The sequence below is a fragment of the Theobroma cacao genome, chromosome 8 (assembly GCF_000208745.1).
Source record: "Theobroma cacao cultivar B97-61/B2 chromosome 8, Criollo_cocoa_genome_V2, whole genome shotgun sequence".
Taxonomy (NCBI): Eukaryota; Viridiplantae; Streptophyta; class Magnoliopsida; order Malvales; family Malvaceae; genus Theobroma; species Theobroma cacao.
This window is the reverse complement of record NC_030857.1, coordinates 18,397,356-18,413,064: the sequence shown is the minus strand read 5'-3', so window position 1 is coordinate 18,413,064 and position 15,709 is coordinate 18,397,356. Positions and strand designations below refer to the sequence as shown.

The following is a 15,709-nucleotide window of genomic DNA, read 5'->3' as shown; positions in this document are numbered from 1 at the left end:
TTACTGTTAGTTAATTAGAATATAAATTACGAATATGATTAGCTTTATATATACACCTCACTCACCTATGTAATATACACAACTTCAAAATATAAGAGTTTTTTTGCTTGTCATTCATCCATATGAAAATATCGATAATTATTAGAACATGTTCTCTTATTAAAAATGGAATGGGACGTTGCGTAATGTCGGTCCAATGTTTTCATGATATTTTTTTGTTGGAAGATTTAATTACTATTGTGTTTCCCCAACCCCAACTATAAAAAAATGATAATAAGCATCAAACTTTTTCTATAAATAGCTCATACAAGTAAGCTGGAGATTAACACAAACCGTAGGTTACAGTTCACCAAAGATGGGTTTAATCTCGGGGGTTCTAGGGTTTATGTTTCTTGCTTCTCTGCTTTTCAGCAATGCTGAGGGTGCTATTCATAGCTATCACTGGGTTGTAAGTATATAGCTACTCAAGATGCTAGTATTTATTTTTGTCACGTTTGGATCACAGCAAAGTCCTAGAATCTAATACAAAGGTGGGTTTGATAATCTGTGGGGGAATAATACTTGCAGGTGAAGGAGACTAATTTTACAAAGCTGTGTGAAACATCCACAATTCTTACTGTGAACGACAGATTTCCAGGGCCAGAGATTCATGCTAAGAAAGGTGATACCGTTTTTGTCACTGTTCAGAATAGCGGACCATATGGTATCACTATTCATTGGTATATTGATATTTTCTCTCAAACAATCTCTTATGTTTAAATTCAAGAAGCAAAAAAAGGCGTACCAGATTGAGAAAATTTTGATATCTGCAGGCATGGAGTTAAAATGCCGAGGAATCCATGGTCAGATGGTCCAGAGTACATTACACAATGCCCAATAAAACCTGGAGGAAATTTCACACAGGAGATCAATTTGTCTACAGAGGAAGGAACACTCTGGTGGCATGCCCATAGTGACTGGTCGAGAGCCACGGTTCATGGTGCCATCAAAATTTTTCCGGCCAAGGGAACCAGTTATCCCTTCCGTAATCCTGATGGAGACCAAACAATCATATTCTGTAGGTGAAAGACTGATGATCAGCATGATTCAGAGCCTGCTGATAAGTTTAAATTAATGAAAAGTTTTTCCCTATCAATTCTGTTTTTGTTGACAGCGTGGTGTTTGTTGCTAACTGTTAATCAACACCTTGTTCTTGATGGCAGCCTCATGGTACAAATCGAAAGTGATGGATGTATTAGACGAAGCTCTGTCAACCGGCGGTGATCCGAACGTTTCAGATGCTTACACTATCAACGGTGAACCTGGAGACTTGTACGACTGCTCTAATGGTATATATATATATATAAATCAAAACAATCCGAACAAGGAGAATCATATATGTTTCTTCTTATATCCATGATTTTCCTCTCAGGATTATCTCTGCTTTTGAGTCCTCACAAGTTAATATTAGTATGACTTTAAACATGACAGTACTATTGTCAGATAATTAATGGCGAATTAGGGAGGAATAGAGAGATTCTTGGACCTAGAACTGTGTAGACTGTACCTACTACAACTGGCTGGTTATTACTAAGCTGATGGGTGGTTGGGTCATATGGCACTCTTTAAATTTTTGCATAAAATGCATTTTACTACGGAAAAATCAGCTTACCGTTATCAGAGTCTATGTATAGTATTGTGGTTAAGATATACAACTTGTGTCGACCTGGATCCATCTTACTTTTAAAATCTCCAGTTCTGGTAATCTAGTTTCATCTAACTATCCAATTATAATACTTTTGGCATGAGTAGTGATTTTGGTCAAGCTAGATTCATAATTTTAATTATCAAGATTTTGCTAGAAGTTAATTCAAGTTCAAAAAGGCACTACCTAACAGTCAACTTGATGCAGGGACAGCATCCTTCATTTTCTACTATTTGAATTTGGCTCAAATTAGAATTAATGCCAATATGATTCGTCTCTGGTTGCAGAAACAATGTACACTTTGTTGGTTAAGACTGGCAAGACTTATCTCCTCCGCATTGTCAACTCTATCCTGAATGAAGAAATGTTCTTCGCGATTGCAAACCACAACATGACGGTCGTCGGATCCGATGGAGCATATGTCAAACCCTTTTCCACTGATTATTTGTTCATAACCCCAGGCCAAACAATGGACGTTTTGGTTACAGCAAACCAAGCAGCAAGTCACTACTACATGGTTCTTACTCCTTTTCTTGATACTGACTCTTCATATGACAACACCACCTCTAGGGCTCTCATCAAATATAGTGGAAATTATACAACGCCAAGCACAATTCCTACTCCAACGTTTCCTAATATCAGTGACTCAATATCTGCACAACTCTTCGTTGTTCGCTTGAAGAGTTTAGCAGATAAAGCTCACCCAATCAATGTCCCCAAAAACATCACTAGACAAATCTTCATGACAGTATCTGTGAATCTATTTGCTTGCCCCAATTCAACAGGTTGTACCGTTGATGGCAATAATAAGCTGGCAGCAAGCTTGAACAACAATAGCTTTGTGATGCCATCAACCGCTCTGCTGCAAGAATATTATAACAACAACTACAATTTGAACCATCTTGTTGATGATTTGCCAAATAAGCCGCCCACTCCCTTTAACTACACGACAGTGGCGAACATGTCTGCATTTACAGAGGAAGGAACGCAGGTGATAACATTGAATTATGGTGATGAAGTGGAAATTGTGTTCCAAGGGACGAATATAGGAGCCACGCAGAATCATCCCATGCATCTTCATGGCTACAGCTTTTACTTGGTTGGAACGGGTTCCGCAGATTTTGACAATGGCACTGACCCAGGCAGGTTTAATTTGGTTGATCCACCAGAAGTCAACACCATTGCAGTCCCTAGAAAAGGATGGTCTGCTATTAGATTTAAAGCTGACAATCCTGGTATATATTTCTTCTCTTCTCTCTTCCTACTTATATACTTACACATTTTCCTTTAAAAGCAACTTATATACTTACACATAACATAACATATTTGATTTATGCAATAACCCCATGTTTATTAATTTTTCTTTTGTATCAGGGGTGTGGTTCATGCACTGCCATTTCGAGCGGCATACGACTTGGGGAATGAGCACTGCTGTTATAGTGAAGAATGGAGGCACCAAGGAAACAAGCATGCGTCCACCACCTTCCTATATGCCTCCTTGTTCTTAATTTTTCTTCAGTTCAGTACATTGGGTTGTTAACATGGAGTGCATGGCTTCAATAAAAGTCTTACTGAGTTTGAAATAAAATTTCCTGAATTTAATTATTCGTCCATTGTTTAACAAAACCTATATTAAAATGGCTTTGGCTAAGAGCGAAAGACTTGTCCATTCCTTTGCAAGATGCTAAAGGAGGAAGCTTTGAATTAAATCTAATGTTTTTACTTCAGAAAGAATACGAAAGTTATAAGCTAGCACTTAGGCTAGTATTTCCCAAGAATCAAAAAAAGTTAAGCTAGCAATGGCTTTTCTAGACAAGAATAAATCTTACAAAGGGGCACATAGACTTGACAAGATGTTGACATAAGAACCGTGGCTCTCGGATTAGAATTGGTATCTAGGTTTTTGTTTTTATTCCGAGGAATGAAATGATGATGCTACATTTTTTGGTACCATTTTTAATATCTATGATGTAGCTGTTTACTTTTCAGGGGCTTCATTTTTTTTTTTTGTACCTAATGCTGTTGGCACTCTGCTGTATGATCACATGCATTATTCGCCTTCTTATTATTTGAAAAAAAAATATTTAAATTCAAATATTTTTAAAAATACATAATATTTGAAAAATTAAAAAATTATTAAAAAAATTTAATAAACCTTTATTATGTTCAATCAAGTTTATATATTTTTATTTTATACGAAATAGATTTTTATAATTAATGGATCAACATGTCACTTGTCATTTTATACTCATATAGTGTTCACATGAAAAGTAAAAAATATCATACAATCATGTCATCATCTCACACTAGCATGCCACATTATTATCTACAATGACATGTCAACAAAGTGATATTTTGACTAATGATAATTAATCATTCGTTAATTATAAAAATTTATTTGAATTAAAATAAAAGTATAAAGATTTAATTAAATACAATAAAAGAGAATTTTTTAAAAATAATTTAGGAATTTTTGTAGATATTATGCAAATATATTTAGTTAGTATTTATATGAATGCTGATATGCTATTATCCATTTCTCTTTCCTTTCTATTTTTTATTGAAACTTTTACTTTAAGTATTTCTAAATTTAAAAAGAAAGGATATAAATATAAATTTGAAAGGGGCTAAGAGTTGAAACCTTTTTACTCCATAATCTTAATGCCAAGTGAAAAGCATTTAACCAGCTTAAACTAGAAAAATGACTTCAAATTTTGGGTTACAACTCATAACCCATACAGCACCTAAATAAAAATTTTCAACTAGGATACATGATTTAAATATTCTTTCCTTATCCCAACTCTTTTTTTATTGGTAATAGTGTGTGTGTGTATTTATATATATGGCCTAAAGAGTCATTGATTTCCATTGCTTTTGATTTATCAAATTTTGGGTTACTACTCATAACCCATACAGCACCTAAATAAAAATTTTCAACTAGGATACATGGTTTAAATATTCTGTCCTTATCCCAACTTTTTTTTTCTATTGGTAATAGTGTGTGTATATATATATATATATGTGGCTTAAAGGGTCATTGGTTTCCATTGCTTTTGATTTATGCAACGCGGTTTCCCATATAGGCAGGCCAGTAAAGTTGTAGAGAAGGTTACAGATCATAGTAATGTAATATAGCAATTTCTTGGTGTCGTTTAATGCTACAAAAGTAAATAAAGTAGTCGTTTATTTTTTATTCACATGACTTTCTTGATGACCAATGGCACGTAGGGGACGGTTTTGCCTTTGACGCAAAGCCATATGATAGCTATGCCTAAATTACAACATGGTCCTCATGTATTGTAAAGTATCTTGTCTTAGATAAAGATTGAAATTTACCTATTTTGAGATTAAAATTTTATCCATTTTTAAGACAAAAGTCGATTTAATTTGTTGGGTTAGTGTGGAATTGGCATGTTTTCTTTCCCTTTTTTTTTTGATAAAAAAAGTAATTTAGTTTAATTTTCTTGAAAAAAAAGTAGGGAGTGTGGAATTTTGGAATGATGTGGAAAGTTAATTTTGATAAAGACTATAAGAATGGAAAATGATTTACACGTCCTAATGATGGTTGGTTAGGCAGGTTAATGATAAATTAGTTAATTATTCTTTTGTTCTTCATTTTAGTTTAGTTACTTAAGATCAATCAATTCTCCACTAGAAGATCCTCATTCCCTTTATTTCCTTCACCATACATATCATCGTGTACTTGTGTTAGTCAAACCTAAACTCAACTTGACTAATTATGTTGCATGGAGTCGATCATTTTTTCTGGCTCTCTCAATTACGATTAAGTTTGGGTTTATGCATGCTCAATTCAAGAGCCTAGGGCTATAGACGATTTGAATGTACCTTGAAGGTATAATTAAAAACTTGGTGGTAGCATGATTATTGGAATTCATCCCACCAATTGCGATTATTTTTTTTATATGAATTCAACATCACAGATTTGAGAATCTCCAAAAACAGTTTTCATAATCGGATGATACAAGGATTTGTAATTTTCAATTATCACTATGCAACATTTCACGAGGGAATAGTCAATTGATGAATTTTTCACAAAATTAAATGCCTTGTGACAGGAATTGAGAAACTATAAATCGTTACCCTATTGTAAATGTGACAACTGCAACAATGACAATAATGTCTCTTACCCCACTAAGAAGTTATATTAATATATTGATAACAACCTATAGTTTCTCAATACAACATTTACAATATAATAAGTTATAATAATATATTAATAACTTAAAATTTTTATATAATTTTCATTATGTTTAATTTTATATAGATGTTTTATATGATTATATCAATAATATTAATATCTAAATGAAGATTTTATAATACAAATTGATCTTTTTTATTGAAAATTTAAATATAGACATGGATTAAATATTTATATACAAAAAAATAAAAAAATTAAATATTAATGAGATTATGTTATATATCTATAAATATATATTTGTCCAAATCCTTAAGTGCATACATGTAAGACAATTCTTTAAAATATATTAAATTTAAAGTCAAATTGATTAATCGATTTTAAAATTTTTCAATCAAATCAATACGATTTAATCAAATTTTTTTATCAATTTAAATTATACGAATTAACCAAATTTTATCCATTAATTTGATTAAGTTGATTTTAACAAAATTTTACTCCAATTTAGTGGGAGTGTAGAATATTTGTTAAGGCAAGGAAGTGGAGATTAGTGATTGAAAATCTTAACCATGAAGTCCCACGTCTCATACGGCAAAACCGCGAAAATTGTTCTTCCCTTACTTTTGCATCCTTCCACAGGCGTGTCCAAAATTAATGGAAAGAAAAAAAGAAAAGAGAAAAAGCAAAAAATCAAGTATTAATTTATTAATTGATACATAATTATATATTTAAAAAATAAAATTTAAATCTACCTTTTTTAAATAAAAAAAAAAAACACAGATTCACCTTATATTGAATATAATGGGCACAATCAAAGCATTAATTGAAGCGAGATTTTCACCGGTGAGCATGTGAAGACAAAACCTACCACGACCTTTTCCAACCTACCTTCCCCTTTGGGTAAGATGTTGAACATGGCCACTGACTTGGACCCGCAACTGACATCTTGTCATTGATAGCTGCTGCTATCTCATTAAATGCCAATAATAGTGATGTTGAGTTACTTTTCTTGTCCACATTTGAGGTGCTCATCTACGACCCACTTTACATCTACGGTTTATATTTACAAATAATTTATATTTTATTCAAAATTTTTATAGTGAGATTTTAAAATACAAAACATATTTAATTTCTGATTTATTATTTTGAGTTTTGATAACAAAAATAGTGTTGATTAGATTAACTGTAGGGTATTTAGTGTACTATGATTTTTCTTTTTTTTTTTGGTAAATATTTCATGGATGATAATTTTGTATTATTGTAAATAAGAGGGGAAACTTAACATTTCTTTTATACGGTAAATCTTCAATTTTATCTATTACGGAATTTAAGGTTTTACCTTAAGATTACATTTTTAAATTCATATTTAATATTGAAGCCTAACCCACTTAATTAAATCATATTAGAGACTATAAAATTATCACTATATCAAAATGAAATAAACTTAAACTGTTTTTTGATAAAAAATAAAACAAAATAAATAATTTAAATTCACACTTTATTTTTGAGGAAATCTATCAGTTCATTCAGCTTTGTGTATCTATGCAGTTTTCTTTTTACTTAAACTTATTTCCACTATTTGATTTTTGCCAAATTCAAGAAAAAATTTAATTTTATTATATTTATGTTAAAATTTTAATTCTTTTATAATTTTAATTCTTTTATAAATTTGATTCTTTACGACTTTTAATGTTAAAGAGTTAAAAAAATTATACAAGATAATTTTAAAATATTAAGTGTTTAAAAAAATATAGATTTAGATATCTAAAAAAATAAACAAACAAAATGTAAAAGAGTTGAGATTTGGGAACATGAATTTTATTTAGTTAAATGATAATATTGGGTATGGTTGGGTCAGATTCAGATTGAATTCCAAGCCCAAATATGGCGCAAAGGGCTTGGCCCTTGGAGGGTAATCAGGTGATGGACAGGTCTAGTCCATACACACTCACACCATAATTGAAGTAATTTCTAATATTAAACACGAGAAAAGAACCACAATCCCTGGCTAATTAGAGCTATTTAGGCACTTAAAAGAAATAAAAAAACTAGGTTGCGTTTGAAATTTGAATGAATTTGGCTGTAAAGGCCAATCCACATGACAATTATGCTATTTTAGTGCAAAATTATATAAAAATTATCCAAAACATAATTTTCATTATTGAAAAATCAAGTAATCAGAAAAACACAAGTTATATGGTTTGACTTCTTTCAGATGTTTATGAAGTGAAACAATTCTCCTATTATTGAAAATTAAAAATACATTAAAATATCTCTAAATAGTTTTCCAAACAATTCTTATACTATTTTAGAATTTATTATAAAATTAGATTTAGAGAATAATATAACAATAACTATTATTGATTTGTGGTGACTTACAAACGGATATGCATCCCTCAACCAGTATTACAGTTTGACACTCTATATTCGAGATCTTAAACTTCAAACTTGAAACAAGAGGAATGGTTTATAAAAATGAAGAGGACCTAGCTTTTGTTGTGAAATTCAAAATCTTAGTGGGGCTTGACATATAGTAAAAATAGATTATTAACTTATAATCTATCGAATAATATTTAAAAGTAGGATAAACCCTTAGCTCAGTAGAGGTGTCCTTAGGTTTATCAAGCTTCCCTTTTAATAATTTAAGCTTGATTCAGATCTAATTCATTTACATATTATTTTATTATTAAAATTATAATATAATACTTTTATATTAATATGTAATATCTAAAAAAACTTTAAACTATTTACAAAAAAATTAAATTAATCTTTATTTTTTAATCGCGTTAAATTAGACCATTGTAGTTTTATTTGAAGCCAAATAAACCATTATAAATAATGATTAATTAATTATTGTTAGTTAAAATATCACTTGTCATTATATGATACACTTGTTATTATATAACATGTAACGTTGACATGTCATAATGAATGATAATGTGATATGCTAATATAATATGATAATATAACCATGTGATATTTTTACCTTTCACATTACTGTCACGTCAATACCATGTTAGCCTCAAGTGATATTTGAATTAATAATGATTAGTCAACCGTTAATTATAAGAGTTTATTTAACTTAAAATAAAAATACATGAATCTAATTGCATATAATAAACGAATAAGAGTTTATTTAATTTTTTAAATAGTTTAAAAAATTATTCAAATATTATACTTAATTGTAAATACATTTTAAAATTTAATTAATAAAAATATTATTATTTATTAATAAAATAATCTCATCGAGGTGGACCTGGTTGATCTAGATCTGAAAAATTGATACCCAAATGTAACTTGAGTTAGGCCGAGCTTATAGACCAGACAACAGAGACGAAAAACTTGACATGTGGACATCTCTACTTAGTATCTAGACCTATCCTATTTAACCTCTCATCTCTTGCGAAGAAAAAGAGATTTAAAATTAGAAGTTCTATTTCACATTGAAAACGCCTATTAATTAATTTTCCATATTTCGCATAACTAATTATGGCCGCCCCTTCGTTTTTCTTTACTAGCCCGGCACTACTACGATTTAAATACAAGTGCAGAAGGTAATAAAAACGTGGGAACATTATATAATGTAGCATAAAACTGTCTCTATGTTGTTGACTTGTCTTTAATACAGGATTATACTCTATTTGTTTGCATAAGGACGAAAGATTAGCAATTATTGATGCGACACGTTATGCATGTGCATGTTGAATAGACTCAACTAGGAATATTAAGTGTATTAGGTGCATGTCGGCCAAAAATAAATTATATTAAGGTGCACGAATTTACATAAAGACTGTTTTTAGCCTTTGTCCCATTTAACATTTTCTGGTACATGGCGGAAAAGTGTCATTCAAGGTTTTTCTCCCGTGTATCCCACGCTCAAAGCTAAATTTTTTTTAGTTATAATATTTTAAAAATTTTTTAAATTATTTAAAAAATTTAAATAAAATTTTATTCTTTTATTATATCTAATCAAGCTCTTATATTTTTATTTTGATCTAAATAAACCTTTATAATTATATTTTGACTAATTATTAGTCAAAATGTCATTTATCATTTTATGTCACGTGGTATTGATGTGGTACGTTGACATATCATAATAGATGATAACGTGCAATGTTGATGTGATATGTTGACATGGTTATACAATATTTTTCATTTTCCATGTTAGCATTATATGAATATAAAATGACAAGTGATATTTTGATTAATAACAAGTAGTCAACCATTAGTCATAAGGGTTTATTTAATCTAAAATAAAAATATAAGGGTTTGATTGAAAGTAATGGAAGAATAAAAGTGTCGTAACGTGCAGGTTTAAGAACTCGACTGCTAGACGTAGAGATTTAGAAGTCGCCACCAATCTTTTTTGTTTAGGTGCGATTGGCCACCTATTAAATTTATTCAATTCGACGAAGTTTTAAATTGATTTTAGGTCCGTCTAAAGAACAATAGTCTGGTCTGTAAATTTTTAGAGTTAGTTTGAGAGTTCGATTATGCATGGGGAAGGATTAACACCCTCAGTGACGCCCGTTCCACGAACGGTACCATTTATTCATGTGTTATCCTATGTTAACCTTAACTTTTGATTTTATTCTTATATTTCCTTAATATTTGTTTATTTATTTTGAGAATGTTATTAATTGCATTGATGGTAAAAATACTTCACCAAACAACCAACAAGCCAAACATTCTCTGTAAATTTAGCATTTGCAGGTATTATTTCAAACCATCCATGCTTCAATACTTCAAATAATATGCCACCTAGATTTAAGCATACAAATAGTCTCATGATAAAACAAGATAATTGGATCATGGACTCAAGAGTAACTAATCTTAAATCTCATTCCTTGAGTAGTTTCATTTCAACTAGACTTGTGAAAAACTATTTTGTACAACTACCAAACAATGGTAAAACTACTATTCCTCATATAGGAACAATTAGATTGAGTCTTCTCTTAACTTTTCAAAATGTCTTGTGTGTTCTTGTCTTTAAATTTAACCTTGTCTCAGTAGGTGAGTTGACTAAATCAAAGAAAACATTTACTCTTTTCACTGACACACATTGTATTATTTAAGATATTGCCACTTGGATAGTGACTAGGGTTGTTAGAGTATCTTCAAGCTTGTATCTAATGCAGGATATCAAAGATGTTTAAGATCCTTCATAATTCTGTTTTGAAAAACTTGTCAAGTTTCCTTATAGTTTTTTTGCTAATTCCTCTAAGCCAAGACATAGAGATTTTGATCTTTGGCATTTTAGGCTAGGACATGCTTCTATGGAGAGAATTAATGTAATTCATCAAACTTTTCAAGATATTAAATGCACAAATGATTTGTTATACGAAATTGGCCCTTTGGCTAAGCAAAGAAAGCTTTTTTTTTTTTCTTTTTCATGTGCAAAGCTCAAAAACAACTTTTGAATTAGTTCATATGGGCATTTGGGGTCTATATGAAACCACTACTTTATTTGGTCAAAGGTATTTTTTGACAATTGTTGATGACTACACTAATTTTATATGGATTTTTCTAATGAAAAATAAGTAAGAGGTTTCAAGAATTATACCGATGTTTAGCAATCTAGTTCAAAGGCAATTTAATGCTTCCATTAAGTGTCATAGGTCTGATAACGAACAAGAGTTTAGGTTAACTAATTTTTATGCAAAATTGGAATAATTCATCATTTATCCTATATAGATACTCCACAACAAAATGAAGTTGTTGAAGGAAGCATCAACATATTCTAGTTGTAGCAAAAGCTCTAGTACACCCATCAAATGTCCCGTTGTATGTATCGGGAGATGCCATTCCCACTGCAATCCATATTATTAACAAAGTACCTACAAAATTTTTTTGCACTTTAAGGACTTTGAAGAAGGACAAATACTCTAAAATCCTCCAAACTTGAGTTATAATGCAAGGAAATTGATGTTTTGAAGTTGTTTTGGAGTGGGTGGGTGTTGAAGGGGTCAAGGTTTTGCAAATTGGGAGAGAATGGTTGAAAAATCTGAGGCTAGGGTTAAAAAATGGAGCAAAGGGGGTTTTTATAAGGCCATGGGCTCAACACAATGCCAAGACGTCGGACTTGGTGCGTTGTGGCGCTTCTCCAAGCCCTTTGCCTTTTACCATTTTTTTTTAAATGTATAGTGCTGCAACGTTCCATGGATAGTGTTGCAGCACTCCAGCGTTGGGTTCCACTATGGAACCAGAGTGCTACTCCAACGTTGCAGTGCTGGCTTTAATTTTTTTTAAATACTAAGCAAAAATAAAAAGAAAAAAAACCTAAAAAAACACGAAAAAGACAATAAAATTTATAAACAATAATGAAAATACAATAAAACTAAAAATAAAAGTCCACTAAAAACAATTGAATAAGTAAGAATTATCTAAGTGTAGAAAACTTAGATTGTTTTCACAAGCAATGTTTTCTTTATCATCTTTAGCTAAACTCTCACCCTATTTGGTATTTCATTATCCACAACAAACGATTTGAGGCTTAATCCATTGACCATGAATGCTCCAGTAGCAACATTCTCAATTTCCATTATCCCACAAAGATAGACCTTAGTCAATTTAAAAGAGCCTAACCATATTGTTTTATGTTTCCATGGAAAAAGCTTGAAGTGGGACTTAGAAAGTAACGAGACTTGTTGCCCAACCTCAGAATCAAGATAGGTTGAAGGTGCTAGTTCAGCACTAATGCTTGGTGCTCACTCAAGTGGCAGTGGTGGAGTAATCTTACCTTTACCTTTATTGGTTAAGTCCACTCTATAACAATGAGCTATAAAGGAAGGGTACTTAGTTGCATTGAAGATAGTAAATTCAACGACCTCTTTTCTAATTCTAAAAGTTATTCTACCTTATTTTACATCGATGAATGAGCCTACGGTGGCCAAGAATGGACGTCACAGTATGATTGGAACCTTTCAATCCTCTTCCATCTCTAGTACAAGAAAGCCCACTAGAATGTACAATTTCCCCATTTTAATCAAGACATCCTTTATAAGCCCAAATGGGTGCCTTATTGTCCTGTTTGCTAGCTGCATGGTGACTGTAGTAGGTTGAATCTCTTTCAGTCCAAGTTTTCTAACATTAGACAAAGGAATAATTGAGACACTAGCACCTAAATCACACAATGCTTTCAAAAAAATTAAAATTACCAATTAAGCAAGGGATAGAAAAACTCTCTAAGTCTTTAAGCTTTGGTGGAAACCTGTTCTGGATTATAGTGCTGCACTACTCAGTAAGTTCAACTATCTTAAAATCTTCTAATTTCCTCTTCTTTGTCAATATGTCCTTTAAAAACTTAACATATGAAAGCATTTGCTCTAAAGCTTTAGTGAAAGGAATGTTGATGTGAAGCTTTTTGAATACCTTGAGAAAATTTTGGAAGTGCCTATCAAGCATTTGTTTCTGAATGTGTTGACAAAAGGGTGGTGGTGGTAGGTTTGCCTTTGCATTATTGTCCTGACTCTACTTGTAGGAAATCACTATCTCTGTTTCTTTCTCATCAGACTTGTCTAGTTGTTCAACTTGCTTGGAATTACTTTCAACTTCTTTACCAATTCTCAGAGTGATGGCCTCGACATGTTCCTTACTTTCCTTCCTTGGATTTACCTTTGTATCACTAAGCAAAGTCCCCTGAGCTCTGTTGCTTATTGAGCTTGCCAATTGTCCAACTTGCATATCAAGGTTTCTTAACGCGGCTACTTGACTCTAAATTAGGGAGTTTGTTTTGGCCATGTACTACACCAATAACTCCTTCATTGATGGTCTTTTATCCAGAATGGAGGCTCTTGATTGCTGTTGAAAACCAGGAAGAATGTTCGACCTTGAAGTTGATGCTCCTTGATTGTTTCCCTATTAGAAGTTTGGATGGTTTTTTCATCCGGGATTATAGGTGTTGGAGAAGGGGTTGTGTTGTTGTCAGTTCCACACAAATGGAGCATTTTGTGTTGCTACCTGGACACTAATCACTAGTATGTCCATCTTCATAATATTCATAAACTACAAAAGGACTTTGAATGAGATTAGTGCCAAAAGAATTGAATTTTTAAGTCATAGCAGTTACTTGTGAGTTAATGCCATGATGGCATCCACTTCGAGAACTTCAGCTACTTTATTATGCATAGATCACTCTGATGGCCATTGGTAGTTGTTTGATGTCATCTCTTCCATTAGGTTGTATGCGTCATCAATGGACTTTGCCATGAGAGCTCTTCCAGTAGCAGCATCAATGGTGGTTTGCACTTGACCACTTAATCCATTGTAAAACGTTTGCACTTTGAGCCACTTTGGAATACCATAATGAGGATAGCGCTTAAGTAGGTTTTTGTATCTTTCCCAAGCTTCGTACAACGACTCACCATTAAATTGTGTAAACAAAGTAATATCATTCCTCATTTTTGTTGTCTTTACTGGAGGAAAGAATTTGGCAAGTGATTTCTAAGCAAGGTCATCCCATATTATAATTGAGCCAGTTGGTAACGAGTTTAACCACACCTTCGCCTTGTCCAACAATGAGAAAAGGAATAGTCTTAAGTGCATCGCATCATCTGTAACTCTGTTGTGCTTAAATGTATCACATATCTCTATGAAGTTTGATATATGAGCGTTTTGATCATCATTTGGAAAACCTCTAAATTGAATCAATGTCTAGATCATAGTGATGGTGGCCGACTTGATCTCGAAATTATGTGCTTGAATGGTTGGCCTTCTGATGTTTGATGGTTAACCTTCTACCAAAGGAACAACATAGTGTCTCACCTAGCGATTTTCTTCAACTACTCTCTTTTGGACTTGTTGTTGTCCCTGTTGTTCAGCCATTATATTAAGAGAACCAGAACCTTGTAAATTTTTCTTTCGAGTAAGTCTTCGAAATGTTCTTTCGATTTCTGACTCATAAGAGATAATTTCCAAATTTCTTGTTCTTCTCATACAATGCCAAGGCGCACCTGAAAAACACGCACAAAACAAGGAAAAACTTGAAATAAGACAATTTTGTTTAATTTAATATCAACAAAATAAATAGGAAATGCGAACCCTAGCAACGACACCAAGAACTTGTTGTCCATTTTGTGCACACAAGTTTTTGTATCATACAAGTAATATAAAAGTAAGTCAAGTATCGTATCCCACAGAGATTTACCCTTAAACTTTTACTAGGTATTAAATTTTAACAAAATTTATCCTATCCAAGCAACTCGATTTTGAATACTTAGTTAATGTAAAATTTACTACTAAAACTAAGCTAAGGATATAAATTTTAATTTTACTAAAAAAACTATTACTTTAAAAACCTAGGGTCATGGCGTCTCTCAATATTTCATTTCAATTTAATCTTTTCCTTTAAACTTAGATTAATGGGGTGAACAGCTAACCTAGAATTCGATTTTATGTACGAGTCTCTGTCAAGATTCTGGCACACATACCTTTCAAAATTAATCCCATATGTCTATGCATATTAGTTAAGAAAAGCTTATTAAGTTTATGTTCTAATTTAGCTACCTACGATATTTAGGTATATGCTTGTCCCAAATATGAATCTATCACTTAATCTCTAAGTGAATCAAACTTAAACTATTCTAATCAATGGTCTACTTTAAACTCTCTTTGTCAAGTTGCATTTAGAGAACCTAATTATTTCAACTGGTGATCAAGCAGTAAAAACATTGCATATAGATTTGAATAAACCATACAATACCCATTAATACTAAGCAAAGAAAAATCATAGATTCAAACTACATATTGAAATAAACCATAATCCTAGAAAAAGACTTTAGTTCATCATCATTTCTTCAGAAAACATCACAATTTCAAGTGAATAAATCATTTCTACAATAAATGAATAGGAAAGACATGAAAAACTAAAA

The 15,709-nt window shown here is 31.7% G+C and overlaps 1 protein-coding gene across 1 annotated transcript; it reads left to right on the top strand.

The window, feature by feature from the left end:
• Positions 322–3,295, top strand: LOC18593098 (laccase-14). The gene is made up of 6 exons (XM_007020147.2): positions 322–448; positions 568–719; positions 813–1,057; positions 1,203–1,328; positions 1,972–2,919; positions 3,059–3,295. The coding sequence occupies exons 1-6, from the start codon at positions 356–358 to the stop codon at positions 3,190–3,192; spliced, it is 1,698 nt and encodes a 565-aa protein (XP_007020209.2). The 5' UTR covers positions 322–355; the 3' UTR covers positions 3,193–3,295.